This window comes from Schistosoma mansoni, chromosome 2 (genome assembly GCF_000237925.1).
Source record: "Schistosoma mansoni strain Puerto Rico chromosome 2, complete genome".
Classification (NCBI taxonomy): domain Eukaryota; kingdom Metazoa; phylum Platyhelminthes; class Trematoda; order Strigeidida; family Schistosomatidae; genus Schistosoma; species Schistosoma mansoni.
The window spans coordinates 3,456,522-3,474,007 of record NC_031496.1 but is presented as its reverse complement, the minus strand read 5'-3'; the positions used below and the strand labels follow the sequence as shown (position 1 = coordinate 3,474,007).

The 17,486-nt window shown below is 36.4% G+C and overlaps 1 protein-coding gene and 2 non-coding genes across 4 annotated transcripts in view; 2 read left to right on the top strand and 1 right to left on the bottom strand.

Moving 5' to 3' along the window:
* The first annotated feature begins 5,497 nt into the window (after positions 1–5,497).
* Positions 5,498–5,568, top strand: Smp_tRNA_02368_Pseudo_TTG.1.1. Its single transcript has one exon. It is a non-coding gene (tRNA).
* Positions 5,569–8,586: 3,018 nt separating this feature from the next.
* Smp_021920.1 (putative paramyosin) overlaps positions 8,587–17,486 on the top strand; it is a gene marked incomplete at both ends in the record, with an annotated part of 33,553 nt that continues 24,653 nt past the window's right edge. The window contains 4 exons of one of the 2 annotated variants that reach the window (XM_018795355.1): positions 8,587–8,613; positions 9,512–9,629; positions 10,596–10,652; positions 14,300–14,386. In XM_018795355.1, coding sequence (XP_018649677.1) covers positions 9,546–9,629; positions 10,596–10,652; positions 14,300–14,386 — 228 coding nt within the window. Of the gene's footprint in view, positions 8,614–9,511; positions 9,630–10,595; positions 10,653–14,299; positions 14,387–17,486 lie in introns of those variants that run through there. The other variant, XM_018795356.1, reaches the window with a different exon arrangement.
* Positions 9,341–9,412, bottom strand: Smp_tRNA_01294_Lys_CTT.1.1. The gene has a single exon. It is a non-coding gene (tRNA).

The window sequence follows — 17,486 nt, the reverse complement described above, 5'->3', positions numbered from 1 at the left end:
TATCACGTTTTACAGCTGAAAGGTTAGTGTGACACATGATTTCATGGTATTCCTTGATCAGGGATACAAATATCTCTACATCAACCACCGACGGCCCTGACGTGCGATGTTTTATGATGTAGAAGTAGGTTGGAAGAAAGCTAGGGGTGGCCAGACCAAAACGTGGCAAAAATCCATGAAGTCATTGACAAGTGGACTGAGCCATGCTAGTAGGTAGGTGTGGACTACCTGGTTGGGATCGGCAAGATAATAACAACCGATGGTTAGAGACCTTGAATGACATGGCTCACAATCGTTTGAAATGGCGCAGGTGCATCCACTCTTTGTGTTCTACCAAATTCTAATCTTCTGAATTCTTCATGTCTATATCTTTTTGTCTTGTCAAATTTATTTCACTGTATTATACTCCTTGAATAACATCTTCAAACCCTAATCTTTCCGATTACTGTTTATACTCTTACTATTAATGTGGTATGGCAACTCGAACTGATGTACGTGTGTACGTACGAAGTTCAACGTTGTGACCGACTTACACTACAACTAAATAGACTAAATATTTTTGAACGTCAAAATTATAAAGCTAACATTAGTTAACCTTATCTCGAAAATTGCTTGCTCTTATTTAAAATGATACTTAACCCTAATGATGTGTTCGTGACTTGTACTAATATTTAGCAACTCTGACTTTCGTACCCAGTCAGTCATTCATAACGTAGAACTTCGTACGTACGTACGTACGTACATCAGTTCGAGTTGCCATACCACATGAACACAGAGATGCAGTTGTTGTTTCAAATCCCATAGTGGTTGACTTTCGTACTATGAACCATACTCTACTTCTTGTCCTATTAATTAAAGTAAAAAAGATTGGTTTGGTAATTGGAACTTCATTTCCGTCAATCCCGACATCATCGATAAAGAACAATAAATTTTGTCATCGATTTAAAATGATTAGAATGTAAGAAGTGTCTTTTGTTCCGAAAACAAATCACTGAAGTCTCTCAAATAGAGTTCATACTTTATAACTGTACACAAATACCAAGCTGTAACTACGGTGTTGTACACTTATTAACAGTAATAACCATTACAGGTTTTCAATTGTGAACTTGATGTCTAATATATTCTCCTTACAATTCTGCGTACAGAAGAACATAGATTTGAGGGTAAATGATACACTTTTGTTTCTCATTTAATCTGAAATTCATTTGACTAGGTGCTACTTATCTGATTGAAGCCAAAAATCTTGAATGTGCGATTCAGAGTAGATCATTAACCATTTGTTCCACAGTTTGAGAAATTTTGGTAGTTATGAAGGTTTATTTATTTATTTATTTAAACACTTGGATATTGGTGCAACAGGGCACCAGATATATATGCGCCACACATATCTCATTTGATTTGTGTGAGGGCTACGATATTGCCCAGGTGCCCAGACTGAAGCAAGTGGTTTTCTTAGGAGGCCACACCCCGAGCCTTTGACCTAAAGGTCTGATCTACAAAGCAGTGGAGCATCGTGAGGAGATGCAGTCCCATGGTAGCCGGTGATCAACGGTTGATTCGTACGCCATTTGTTCCCTCAGGATACTGGAGCTGATGTTCACTATTGGTTTGGAGTCAGGGTTACAAACAGTAAAAGCCCAATCATCTCTATCTGAAACTTTATATCACCTCTCAATTTCGTCATTTAGATGAACGGTGAAGTCATATTTCATATAGCGATATGGTAACAAATTAGATTACCAAAAGTGATGCAATTCAACTGGTAACTGGTAACTCCATCTGTTCATCTGTAGAAATTATCAATAAATTGAAATTTCACGTTGAGAGTACATCGTAGAAGTAACTCTTTTAGATGATGTTTTAGGTTATTTTAATTATCTGAAGAGCTACAAGGATCCTGTGACAGTAAAGGAACTCAATGGATTTCTTAGATTTTCTGTTAAGCTTGGTATAGAGAATGCCAGGATGAATTTTCTGAAAAGCATTACTCATCTATTAAATTTATAAACTAAACTGACAGTCATTTTAAAGTTGAATATTATGAGTCAATTGATGCTAGACCACCAAGGAAAATTTGGAAGCACTGGACGGCCATTTCGTCCTATTGTGGGACTTCTCAGCCAGTCTGTTGTGAGATAGTAACTCACTGAAGACAATGGTGGATGTATCGCTAAATTTCGTGGATCGTTTGAAGTCAGACATTAACACCGTTGTATGCTGACCGGCTTAGTGGTCTAGAGGTTAGGCGCTCGCGATCGAAATTGATAGGTTCTGGGTTTGAGTCTCGTGAGGTGGGATCGTTGATACGCACTGTTGAGGAGTCCCACAATAAGACGAAGTGGCTGTCTAGTTCTTCCAGGTTTTCCATGGTGGTCTAGCTTCAATTGATTTGTGATCTCAACTGTCAAAATTACACTGATAGTGTCGAATATTGTTGTTGTACATATTATGATCTCATTTAGTTTTATTTACAGAAATATTTCAGACATATAAGAAACGAATATCTTTCATTTATGATTTACATAGTTACCCTTTGAGTATCAATAAAATTTGTCATTATTTTCTCAAATGGATATGGTTTGTTTCTTTATGGTTTAAAGATATTTAATATAATAAAGATTTATGAGTTGAATTCAGGAGTCAATCTAAACTAGACCACAAACCTTCGGGTTTGCGCGCTGACGTTAACACTTGGACCACTAGGCCGGCATCCAACGGTGTTAATGTCTAACCTCAACCAGTCCACAAAATTGAGCGACCGTTCACCATTGTCTTTAGTGAGCACTATCTCACAACAGACGCGGTTGAACTCCACTGGTCAATACTTCTCACCAGAACTCCAGGAAATACCTTTTGAAACCAGTCACTAGTCAGCATATTTTGATTAATTTCAGAAGAGGGTTTTATGGAGATTTTAGTAATTTTATCGTTGAAATCATGAGTCAATTGAAGCTAGACCACCATGGAAAACCTGGGAGCACTGGATGGCGGTTTTGTCCTAGTTTAAGACTTCTCAGCAGTGTGCATCGACGATCCCGCCTCGCGAGATTTGAACTTATCAGTCTCGCGCGCAAACGCTTAACTTCTACACCACTGAGATGGCCGTCATTCAAAGGTGTTAATGTCTAACTTCAACCAATCCACGAAATTGCTCCACCATCTACCATTGTCTTCAGTGAGTTACTATTTAAAAACAGACCTTATCGAACATCACTGGTCACGGCTTCTAACTAGAAATCCAGGAAATACAGATAGGTCCAGGGTTCGAATCTTGCGAGGCGGGATAAGGGACGTGTACTTCTGAGGAGTTCAATACTAGAACAATACGATCGTCTAATGCTTCCAAGTTTTTCATGGTGGTCTAGCTTACATCGACTCATGAATTCAACAATTAAAATTACTATAATATCTAATAGAAACTCCGCCTGTAGCTCCTCAGCGGTCTACTGCCGAGCCCAGATAAAGGAGGAGAATTGGACATGGGGTTGGCGACCCAATCTTTTAGAAAACTAATTCGTTAAAAAAATACTCACCAGTATCTATTAAAACCTTCATAGACTTGTTGGATCCCGTTGAGAATTATGAATGGTAACTATGAGGACTATTTATGGACCAATATGATATGTGTATTTCCTATTGTATAACTGTTAAGTAACTAAACTATTCATATTCTTGTCCCTCTTATTATAAGCTTTATTTTGACCCATAGACTACCATTATACGATTTACCATCTTTGAGTTATCCCTAGTCCATTAATTACTGTTCCCCCTATTCACAGTCACATTTGGCTAGATCTTGTACAAATGTGTATTTTCTATTTTATTGGTACGATGTAGTCAGTTTGTTTAGTATATAAACCCAGTATGTTTGAAATACATGATTCATATTATAGAGGGTGTTATTGGTGTTCTGTACTTAACTGGCTGAGCTAGGCAGAAAGCAAGACTAATAAATACTCAAGACTGCTTATATAGCTTTTCATGTATCACTGATCTGATCGATAAAATCACTTCTCTCTCATTGACGGGAAGCAGCACGTTCAAATATATCAAACACGTACGCACTCAATCTATATATATATATATATATCAGTGGCTACAGGGGGAACATTACAATCATCAAGACTTATCAAAACTAAGTGTTCAATATCACAAGGGAGTTTTTGTGGAGATTAAGGGCTCTGTCTCGAGAATGGTAGGTCCTGGGTTTCGAATCTCACGAGTGTGGGGTCGTGGATGCGCACTACTGAGGAGTCCCACAATAGGACGAAACGGCCGTCCAGTGCTTCCAGGTTTTCCACGGTGGTCTAGCTTCAATTGACTCATGATCTTAACTATAAGTGTTCAATATTCAATTTACAATAATTTCTTCTTTATCTTAATCTAATTTGTTTTAATGAACTAAACTATAAACATGAAAAGTAGTGTATTATTTCTAGAATTTTATGAATTAGTATTCTTTTCCTTTCTTTTCTTTTTTCCCCCTTTTTTCTCTCTCTCTTTTTTCCCTTTTTCTTCTTCTTCTTCTTCCTTAAACTATTCGAAACTTTATCCTCTCCTAATAATCATTCATCATTAGATTTCTAGTATTATAAGGAGATAAAAGTCAAATCTAAATATATCTATTGATATATGATATAGTAAATAGTTTTCTTCTTTTTTTTCTCTTTTCTCTCTTTTTCTTTTCTCTTTTTTTCTTTTTTTCTTTTAACTTTGTATTTTTTGCTCTAATTTAAATCCTTTTGGTATTTGTTTTAATTGATATAAATTGGGCATTAAAAAGATGTAGCATTTAACCTTTTTCGATATATATATATGTGTGTTGTTATTGTAAGTAAAAAGAGAAAGTAAAGTTCATTTGTATGAAAATCAAAATTTTTTTCATGATAAGTAATGATGGATAGTGGCTCGAAGTGGAATCTAATTGGACGCGTGTTTCGTTCTATTTGGGATTCGTCAGATGGATGTACATCTGCATCTCAGAGTTGGTGTACACTCTGGGACTCGAACCCGGTACCTTTCGCTTCAAACAACATCGTGTTATCAAGCCCTGATAGCCACCTGCTTGTGCAATGGGGTAAAGTTTAAATTCACTTAGTGTTGTTTACTTGTATCTTTCCGTTGTTCTTTAAGACTGCAATTGATCAGTTTCTTGTTGGGCTCAGTAGCTAAGTGGATAACGCAATGGTATTTGAAGCGAACGGTTTTGAGTTCGAGTCACAGAGTGAACATCAGTTCTGAGATGCAGGTGTACATCCATCTGACGAGTCTCAAATAGGACGAAACGCGCATCAACATGGATTCTGTTGCTAACCACTATCCATCATTGCTTATAAACCTTGTGACTTAATGTAGTATCTAGTCAATACACACAGTATGGACATATGCCAATAAGAGACTGATCAGTTGCAGTCCTAAACATAAATGAGAAGATTCAAACAAACAATAGTAAGTGAATTTAAACTTCATCCCATTGCACAAGCATGTGGGCATCAGGACTCAGTAGCTAAGTGGATAACGTGATGGCGTTTGAAGCGAGTGGTACTGGGTTCGAGTTCCAGATTGAATATCAACTCCGAGATGTAGGTACATCCAACTGACGAGTCCCAAATAGGGTGAAACACGTGTCAAACTGGATTCCACCGCTAGCTACTATCCATCTTTACTTATAAAGCTTGTGATTCCAGGCAATATCGAGGCAGTCCTCACAGGATGCACATATGCCAACACGAGACTGATCGATTGCAGTCCAAAATAACAATGTGAAGATACAAGTAAACAACATCAAGTTAATTCAAAATTTTTCATCTTTTTTTAATGATTACTACTATTAGTAGTTTTTAAATTATTATAATTATTAAAATTTTAGATTAATGAGAGTGTAAAGGTTGAGGATAATATTCATATCCAAAAAGTATATAGATACCGAATGATACTTGATAGAGAAACTCTGGAAGATGTTGAATCTTTCATGTAACTTGGAAGCATCATCGATGAACTAGGAGGATCTGATGGAGACGTAAAGGCAAGGATTGGCAAAACAAGGACAGCATTCCTACTATTGAAGAATATATGGAACTCTAAACAATTGTCTCCAAGTCAACATCAAAGCCACAATCTTCAATACGAACGTCAAGACAATCCTATTGTACAGAGCTGAAACATGGAGAATTATCAAAACCATCATCATGAAGGTGCAAGTATTTATAAACAATTGTTTTTCCGAGATACTGAATCTCCGTTGACCGGATACCATCAGCAACAACCTACTGTGGGAGAGGACGAATCAGCTTCCATCTGAGGAGGAAATTCGGGAAAGGTATTGTAAATGGGTATGAGATACATTGATGAAATCATCAAACTGAATGACGAGGAAAGTCCTAACTTGGAATCCTGAAGAAGAACGGAAAAGAGGAAGGTCGAAGAACACATTGCGTCTGGAATTGGAACCAGACATGAAAAGAATGAATAGCAACTGCAAAGGATTGCTCATAACAGGGTTTGATGGAGAGTACTGTTGCATGGCCTATATTTATATACAATGAGGATAACAACAAGTGAAGAACCAAGGCAACGAGAAACGAAAAAAGATTCACAAAAGCACAAACAAACCAGTTTTTGATATGTTAATGTAGTGAACGAGAACACAAGTGGGGACAACCAAATGTGTTTGAACACAAAATTACGGAACGACTTAGTCAAATCTGAGAACCATACAGTAAATAAGCAAAGATGGCTAGTGGCTGGCAGTGGAATCCAGGACGCGCGTTCCGTCATATTTGGTGTACTTTAATATCAGAGCTGGTGTTCACTCTGGGACTCGAATCCAGTACTTTTCTCTTCAAACGCCATTAAAATAAGACGAAACACACGTCCTGGATTCCACTGCTAGCCGTTATCCATCTTTCCTTACAATGCTTGTGAAATAAGGCAATATCGAGTCCATACGCACAGTATGGACATATGCCAATAAGAGACTGATCAATTGCAATCCTAAACATCAATGGGAAGATTCAAACAAACAATAATAAATGAATTCATTCAGTAAATACTTCATTTACAAACTGTCAATCAATTGTCTCAGACTTGATTGTTCCTTCCGTAAATATCTGTCAATCGTTCAATACTTCATTATTCATTCGTTTCCATACCAATCATTCTCCATTCTCCTTCTCTTTCTTTGATATTTTTATCCTACTGTCCAATATTTTACTTTCGTAGTTGAAATCATGAGTCAACTGAAGCTAGACCACCATCGAAAACCTGGGAGTACTGGACTGTCGTTTCGTTCTATTATGGGATTCCTCAACAGTGCGCGTCTACGTGCCCGCACTCGCGAGATTCCAACCCAGGAGCTGGCAGTCTCGCGCCAGAGCACTTGACCGATAGACCACTGAGCCGGCATATGATGGTGTTAATGTCTAACTTCAACCTATCCACGAAGTTGGAGCAACCGTTCACCAATTGCCTTCAGTGAGTTGTTATCTCAAGACAGACATGGTTTGAACTCCACTGGTCACTGCTTCTCACTAGAACTCCAGGACATGTATCTTGAAGCCAGTCACTAGTGAGCATATAATTATAATGAAGAGAGGTTTTGTGGAGATTTCAGTATTTTCATAGTTGAAATCATGAGTCAATTGAAGCTAGATCACTGAAGAAAACCTCGAAGCACTGGACGGCCGTTTCGTCCTATTATGGGACTCCTCAGTGGCAGTGCGCATCCACGATCCCGCCTCGTGAGCGAGATTCGAGCCCAGGACCTACCATGATTTTAACTATGAAAATACTGAAATCTCCACAAAACCCCTTCTGATTTTATTTTCGATTGATGATACATACTACTTATATCTATCTACATCAGTAGCACACACCACATCCATTTTTTAAATACTTGTATAATAAAGCCAAATTAGGATAAAACATTCCATTGTAATTTTACCGGTTAATTTTCTGTCACCTAATTTTACCTCTTCAATTATTATTATTATTATTATTAGAAGTGCAAATGATGTTCCTTTATTTTTGTTATATTAAGGCACACAATACATATAGATCAGTGGGTGGATTTAGGTAGATCGATTCATCCTCAAATATTTCCAATAATCGATTCCGGGATTTTTTTTTTCATTTTGTGTTGCACACATAATTTTGATTGGTTTAAACAATAGCGCATAGGGGGAATTTATACATTTCAGGTAATATCATAGGATACATAGGATACACACATGGCAACAAGAGATTGATCCATTGCAAGGCTTAGCAACAATGGGAAGATACATGTATACAACACTAAGTGAAGTGATATCTATATTGCTTCCAAAACAATGGAGTTCCAATTCAATTTCATCATAAGATAAATTAAAGTACACTTACATGTTAAGGTTGGTTATGGGTGTGGGTGTGTATGTGCATGTGTGTACATGTGTGCAAGATGATTATATATCCACACTATTACACCTAGTATATAGATATATGTCTACCCTACTACATGTATGTGTAAGTTGACTTACTACTGCACTAATTCCCATTCTTCCACCTCCATATATATATATTCACTTTTTCTTAATATTATAACAGAAAGGAGCATACACAAAAAAGTCTTTCACTAATGTAAGTTAATCATTTACCTATTTTATATTAAATCTTTATTATAATCAATCTTATTAAGTAGTATCATCCTTATTGATTGAGCACAAAAGTTTCCATTTCTTACTTCTTCGTCGATCCTGATGACGAATATTTTGAATGATCGCCAGTTAGAAGTTAGCTGTCCAGTCAATCGACATCTGAATAATGTGCATTATTTTCATTGTATATTGCCTGCCTGAAACCACGATATCTCTGATTAGGCCTTTTTTTTAACCTTTACAGCTAAAGGTTATACTTTTTTTTCAGGAATGCACCTGAATAGGCCGTGTGACTAATAAGCATAATGATGTTTTAAAACAAGCATAAAGAGATAATTTGTTGAAATATCTAAATGACAGGAACAGGTAGCCCAGATATTCAAACAGGCCGCAATCGTTACTGATAAACTTAGTTTAAATTTAGAATATTTTGTATAATTCTTACCATTATTATCATTATTACTATTGTCATTTAGTGTTTTTAGTTGCCAAGTTAATCTTTTAATTCATTATATATATATATAAAGAGACTAATAGGTTCTGGGTTCGAATCTCGTAAGACAAGATTGTAGATGCGCACTGTTGAGGAGTCGTACACAATAGGACGAAACAGCCGTCTATTGTTTCCAGATTTTCTATGATGATCTAGCTTCAATTGACTCATGGTATTCAACTATCTAGCAGATACGGTGCATTGCCTCACCGAACGACGCCCGACGTGGGGCTCGAACCCACGACCCTGAGATTAAGAGTTTAATACTTTACCGACTGAGCCAATCGGGCTTGATTTCAACTATATAAAGAGTTAATCCATTCATTTAATATAATTACGTCTTTCTTTATTCTTTTCTAAATATGATTCCTTCAATTTATTATTTTAGATTAAAAAGAAAAATTTAAAAAAAAAGAGAAAAAATGATGAATCATGATACAGAATCTCATGTGAAAATATCAAGAACTATTTATCGAGGAGTATCACCAAGTACAACAAGACTTGAGGTAATTTATATTGATTTTTATTTATTTGAATACATAAATATTGGTACAAAGGGGCACCAGATATATATGCACAACGTAATTGTGTGAGGGCTATGATACCGCCCGGGTGCCCAGACCGAAGTAGGTGGTTTTCTTTAAGGGGCCACACTCGGAGCCTTTGACCTAAAGATCCATTCCACAAGGCAGTGGAGCATCTTAAGGAGATGCAGTCCCATGGTGGCCGGTCACTAATGATTGGTTTATACGCCATTTGTTCCCTTAGGATACTGCAGCCAGCCCATGTGCACCATTAGTTTGAAATCAGGGTTTTCCAACTCCCCTAGGTGGACTTTCCGTGTCCACCGACCCGGTTAAAGCACCGGACATTCGCTTTTCGTCCTCTTAATTTCGTAAACAACAGTAATGCCACGAGAAGGCAATGATTAGGACTTCCCTAGAACAGGCTGTCTACGCGTGGCCGTGTGAGAGCAGTTCGAGAGAGGGAGAGCCCTCCTCACTCTCGGCCGTACCAGGGCATTACACTGATTATTTCTTTTATTATTTCATCTAACTCTTTTTTATATTATGAATTCTTCAATATGAACAATAATTGAAAAATTGTATGATTATTATCATGAAAGGGGGGGGTTGTAGAGATTATAGTAATTTAATAATTGAATTAATGAGTCAGTTAAAGCTAAACTACTGGTTCAGAATGCTATAGGGTTATACATTCTGATGAAGTTTTGTTCTCTGAGCTGGAGGGTTTGGTCTTGGACCTTTCATCGTCCTTCTGAATGACATACATTCTCTCTCGAGACTGAAGTTCTTAGGTTCGAATCCCGGGAGCAGGATCATGGGCGCTTCTAGGTTTTCCATGGTGGTCAAGCTTCAATTGAGTACTGAGTTCAACTATTAAATTGTATGATTATTTATTATTTTAAATGGAGCATTTTTCTAATTATTGTATTATCTTCATTGTTATAGAGTCGAGTACGGGAATTAGAAGATCTTTTGGATTTAGAACGTGATGCAAGAGTTCGAGTAAGTTTGTACAAATTGTTATTGTTGTTTGATATAATTCATTATAAGTCACTTAATTGTAATTAACTTTCGTCAAACCTGTAGGTAACTATTATTATTATTATAAATTCTATGGGTTTACTTACTTACTTACGCCTGTTACCTCTCGTGGAGGAGCATAGACCGCACACCAGCACTGTCCATTCAACCCTGTCCTGGACAATTCTTTCCAGTTTTTTCCAGTTGTTATTCATCTTCTTCATATCTGCTTCTATTTCCAAATTCTATGAGCATCAATGAACAATTAATAAATTGTCTAAACTAGGATCTTGATAACAAACTATCAATGGGTTCAACATGTTAGATAGCTGACAGTTCTGATACATAAAACAAAACTATCAAAAAACTTGATGACAACAGATCTTATGTGAACAGTCTTCATAAATCTATACTAATGCGAAATCCTACAGTACTGTTGTTAAAACGTTTAATGATATCATCTAAGAAACAGTTAGAATTTATGACATCATCCAGTAGATTAGTTCGTAATAAATAAATGGTTGTCGATGACCACATAATGATCATAATGAATAAAGGATTAATTCAAGATGTTTAAGATGAATTGTTAATAGTTTAATTCATAAGTCGATTTAAGGTCGACCACTGTGGAGGATCTAGTAGCACTGGACAGCCATTTCGTCCTAGTGTGAGATTCCACAGCAGTCCTCGTCCATGATCCCACCCACGGGATTCGAACACAGGACCTATCGGTCTCGAGCGCGAACGATCAACCTGTAAACCAATGAGCAGGCATGCAATAGTGTCAATGTCTAAGGTATATATCTGTCTCTACCTGGCATGATTTGGACTCCACTAGTCAAGGCTTCTCACTAGAATTCCGAGAATTCCTTCACAGAGCTAATCACTAGTCAACACATTGTAATGAGTTATGAAAGTTTAAAAATCTGTCCACTTTGAAAGTGATCTGATCCTCATGGCTCAGACAAAGGGGTTTAAGAAATCACTTCATAATTTGTTAGGGTATGTATTAATCTTAAAACGACTAATACTGAACTATAAATGAGGTTGTAAAACGCTTAATGAATGTAGTATTTTGTAAAGTTTCCAGATCACTTCTCACTAACAGGATCCTACCATTTATCTTCAAAAATGCTCAGACTAATTAATATAATCAACGCAAAACTTTAATATATGATAAATTATCTGGATTAGGTTTCACTGCTAATCACTCTTATTGAACACTGGTAAAGATTTATTCAGTTTTCTAGTAGGTTTGTGGTATATGCTACTGATATCTACAGATATAAGTAGTATATATCCTCAATGGAACGTGAAATGTCTGGTGGTAGAAGGTTAATTAGATAGAAGAAAATGAGAACACAGATTGTTTGATATGAAAATGAAGGAATAATCAAGTTTGAGACAATTGATAGATATTTTGCAAATGATGTATTCACTAATGAATCATTGTTTATCATGATAATATTAATGGCTTTCAATTGGATAATGAATAAAACAGAACGATAGTCTTCTATGAACATACGTTTTATACTAGTGAATTAACGATCCGTTTGTAGTGAACAAGAATATAAGTGAGGACCACTAAGTGTATTTGAACACAAAATTACAGAATGGCTTAGTCAAATCTGAGAACTATACAGTAGACACTTCATTTGCAAAATATCCACCAACTGTCTCAGACTTCATTGTTCCTTTGTTTCCATACCAAGTATTCTCTGTTCTCGTTCTTTTTTCTTTGGTCTTCTTAACCTTTAACCGTGGGGTATTTCACTTTCGATTGATGGTGCATACTACTTATATCTGAAGATATCAGTAGCACATACCACACCTTTAGTAACCACGGTATGAAAATGAATATGATCTATATGCAGTTCAAAATTTCTAGAACTGTGTATATCTGGACTTGGCTCTTAATAGACAATACAGTAAAATGGTACTTCTTTTTCGGCTTAAAATTCAAGTTATTGAAACACACATTTTAAGTGAGACTATAATTTATGGAAGACCGTTGAGCGACGCCAAAGTGACCTTAAGAATGTTAACCTACTTATTGAGTCTAAATGACAGTTATGAAGCAGTGTGAAGAATAAGGATTGTGATTTATAGTTGATGGTCATGATTAGGGATTAGAGTTATGGTTTTCATCACCAACTGATATCAGGTGAAATGCTAAAACTGCATTTAACCAAATGGATGAATGAATTTCGCGCCAAAATCTAAGACTTGGTATCCTAAATCTGATTGGTTCAGCCATAAATTAGAGTTTTGCCATAACTTTATTATCAAACTACACATCATCATTATCATTGATAACTTTTCAGATAACAAGAATTTTATCATGAAGATTTTGTCCACTTCGAGACTAATACCGACCAATCAATCTTGGGCAGTTATTGTTCCTCAAATAACAATAATATAAGTTCTAAATAGCTATGGATGAAAGCTTTTATGGGAAATATCTTCTTTGCAATTTTCTAAACTGTATTTTTAATTCTTTTGTCGCACATGATTACACTCATTTATCAACTAAAACTCACGTTCACTTGCGAAACCGAAGGTCCTGTGTTTGAATCCCGCATGAGGAATAGTGGGCGCACACTTCTGAGAAGTCCCATGCTAGGACGAAACGACCGTCTAGTGCTTACAAGTATTCAATGATGGTCTAACATTGGTCAGTTCTTGATCTTAATCAAAACTTGGAAATCTCCACCACCCTATTACTGATAATAGTTATTACATGTCAATATTGCAGTTATTTGTCCTAGTGAAATATATAAGGAAATTGACTAATGAATGAATGTATGCTGCATATAAGAGTAATAACCCATTATAAAGTTCATTGATGAGTTCATTTGTAAAATGAAGTACTCATTGTGAAAAGTGTATTAACTATTCATAAAATACAATATGACTGTTTACGTACGTTACGTACGCCTGTTACCCCTCGTCGAGGAGCATAGGCCGCTCACCAGAATTCTCCATCCAACTCTGTCCTAAGCCTTCCTTTCCAGTTCTTTCCAGTTAACATTCATCCTTTTCATATATGCTTCTATTTCTCGGCGCAATGTGTTCTTTGACCTTCCTCTTTTCCGCTTTCCTTCCGGATTCCAAGTTAGGGATTGCCTTGTAGTGCAGTTTGGTGATTTCCTTACTTTATGTTCTATCAACTTCCAACGTCTTTTCCTAATTTCCTCTTCAGCTGGAAACTGGTTTGTTCTATCCCACAGAAGGCTGTTGCTGATAGTATCCAGCCAGTGGATGTTGAGTATCTTGCGTAAACTACTGTTTATAAATACTTTTACCTTCCTGACGATGAATGTAGTAGTTGTTCACGTTTCATCTTCGTACACTAGCACAGTCTTGACGTTTGTATTGAAGATTCTGACTTTGAAATTAGTTGACAGTTGTTTTTAGTTCCATATATTCTTCAATTGTAGAAATGCTGCCCTTGCTTTGCCAATCCTCGCCTTTACATCTGCACAATATGACTGTACATACTTCTAATGAGTTTCAATATTGATTAAGATATTTATATCTTTCACTAGAAGAGTAGATTTTCTCCAAATTTTCTATACTTTCATGATTTTTTAAAAAAAAACTGTATTTAACCTTTTATAATTTTAAAGGCTGAACGACATGCTGCTGATTTAGGTTTTCAAGTGGATGCATTATCAGAACGTTTAGATGAAGCTGGAGGTTCTACAACACAAACTGTAAGTTACTGGTTTTCGATTTTTTATCCTTATTCATCAAAATATATAATGAATCATAGTTTTATTGAATTGATCGAGTTCTCTATGAATAAGCGATGAAAGACTGTTTTTTTTCCTAACTGATACTGTGGTGTGGGTTACTTATATCCACATAAGTAGTATATGATGATGGTCAGGCAGAGAAGGTATTTTGGCAGAAGAGCGATAAGGAAAGAACCGAAGCGAAACGCAATTGGTATGAAAATGCATGAACAATAATAATCGGAGACTATGGACTGATATTTACAGAAGGAACAGTCAAGATTGAGACAGTTGATTGATAGTTTATAAATTAACTGTTTACTGTATGGTTGTCAGGTTTTAATGAAACACAATACCATTACTTAATCACCGTTGTATGTATGTTCAACCAAGTTTCATCCTTACTCTAGCCGTTAAGTCACTTCGTCCATTCCGGAAATCACTAAAGAAATCAGGATGCGGGCTCAGTGGTTCTAGAGGTTAAGCGCTCACGCACGAGACTGATAGGTCCTGGGTTCGAATCTCTTGAGGCGAGATCATGGATGCTCACTACTGAGGAGTCCCACAATAGGATGAAATGACCATCCAGTACTTCCATGGTGGTCTAGCTTCAAATGACTCATGATTTCACACAAACCTGTATGATAATGATAATAATAATATACAAACGAGATCCTTCCAAAACTGAGTTTAATAGCTTCCCAGTTTACTCTTCCCATACCTTTTGATGATAATAATCCAATAAGTTAATGATGTACAGAAGTCCTTCTTAGCTGCAGCTCATTACTTTACAGCAACATTGATGCGTATTATGATATCTCTTGTATAAAGCTGATACTTGGAAAAAAATGTATGTCAGTTTATTATTAAAGCACTTTACCCTATGTTATCGAGTAGGTATTAGAGAAAATTACATACCAGTTTGCTTTGATAGATATTTCATTGGAATGATGTATTACTCTACTTTCATTGAAGAACTTTTTTCCCGGTTTAACCTAAATGATCTAAACAACTTTAAGCCATTTTAACCGTTTCTGGGCTTATTTTTTCTGGTTAACGTTTCTTTTTAGCGAGTTAGTTTCCTAAGAGATAGGGATACTAACCCCATGCCCAACCCTTCTCTTTTAACCGGGCTTGGGACCGGCAGTAATACTAGAAGAGCTACAGGTGGAGTTATGAAAATGAATAAACAAGCTTATAATAAATATTATAACTGAATATAATAAGAAGAGGGTTTGTGGAGATTTTAGTAATTTTATATAGTTGAAATCATGAGTCAATTGAAACTAGACCACCATGGAAAACCTGGAAGCACTGGGAGACCGTTTCGTCCTATTGTGAGACTTCTCAACAGTCCGTATTCACGATCCCGCTTCGCGAGAGAAGCAGTGACCAGTGGAGTTCAACCACGTCTGTTGTGAGGTAGTAACTCACTGAAGGCAATGGTGAACAGTGGCTCAATTTCGTGGATTAGTTGAAGTAAGACATTAACACCATTGGATGCCGGCTATCTCAGTGATCTACTGGTTAAGCGGTCGCGCGCGAGACTGATAGATCCTGTGTTCGAATCTCGTGAGGCAGGATCATGGATGCGCACTACTGAGGAGTCCCACGAAACAGTCGTCCAGTGCTTCTAGGTTTTCTATAGTGGTCTAGCTTCATGATTTCCCCCATGAATATAATAAAGTTTATTTCCTTAGTAAAATTAATGTCTAATTTTGGCATTCCATATTTCACTTAGCAACAACAATAACAACAAATAAAAGAAATCCATAATATTCCATAGTTTACCTATTTTTCATGAACAATTACATGATTGGGTTAACCATAAATGAAGTGCGGTCATACTTCAATCATTCCAAGGTTATTTCTATGATAGTCATATAATTAGAAAACTATTTTACTTTCATAGATCTTTATTAGTATAATATTGACATACTACTGTTTAAGCCCAGGTCCAAGTACAGATACAGGGAAAAAGTAGTGATATTCGAAACCTTGCTTACTTTCACTTTAGAAATGACCATATATGGCAATTTTTTAAAGATATAACCTTAGTTACAAGTATCATACACACTACATAGCAAAGGAATGTGCTAATATTAGAATAGTATAAATATGTACACACTTCTTGCATGTACACACATACACTCTCACACACACACACAAAGGCACCAAAGTTATTAATAATAAAAGACAGAAATATAATGTGTGCTATGTGTGCTGGAATTGGAAAAGTAAGTTTTCCCAACCTAATGCATGTCTATCCTTTTTCTCTTCCTATGTTTAATTACTTGTTATCTAACAAAAAAATTGTTTTCAATTAAATGGATAGCACAATGTATGTATACTCTAACCTTTCCATTTGGAAGAAAAATGTGTGTGTAGATTGGAATGACAATCGATAAATTAAAAAAGTCCCATCCACTTTTTTTCAACCATATATAGGACTCAGTAGTTAAGTGGATAACGTGATGGCGTTTGAAACGAACGGTTTTGGGTTCGAATCCCAGAGTGAACATCAACTGCGAGATGTAGGTACATCCAGCTGACGAGTCTCAAATAGGACGAAACGCGCATCAAACTGGAAACCACTATCCATCAATGCTTATAAAACTTGTGACTTAAGGCAATATCGAGGCAGTCCGCATAAGATGCATATATGCCAATAAGTGACTGATCAATTGCAATCCTAAATAACAATTTGAAGATACAAGTAAACAACACCAAATGCTTATGGGTTTAAATTATCAAAGTAATGTAGATTTAAACGCCATCAAATCTACATTACTTTGAATTACTACTAAGCATTTGGTGTTGTTTACTTGTATCTTCAAATTGTTATTTAGGATTGCAATTGATCAGTCACTTATTGGCATATATGCATCTTATGCGGACTGCCTCGATATTGCCTTAAGTCACAAGTTTTATAAGCATTGATGGATAGTGGTTTCCAGTTTGATGCGCGTTTCGTCCTATTTGAGACTCGTCAGCTGGATGACGCTACATCTCGCAGTTGATGTTCACTCTGGGATTCGAACCCAAAACCGTTCGTTTCAAACGCCATCACGTTATCCAC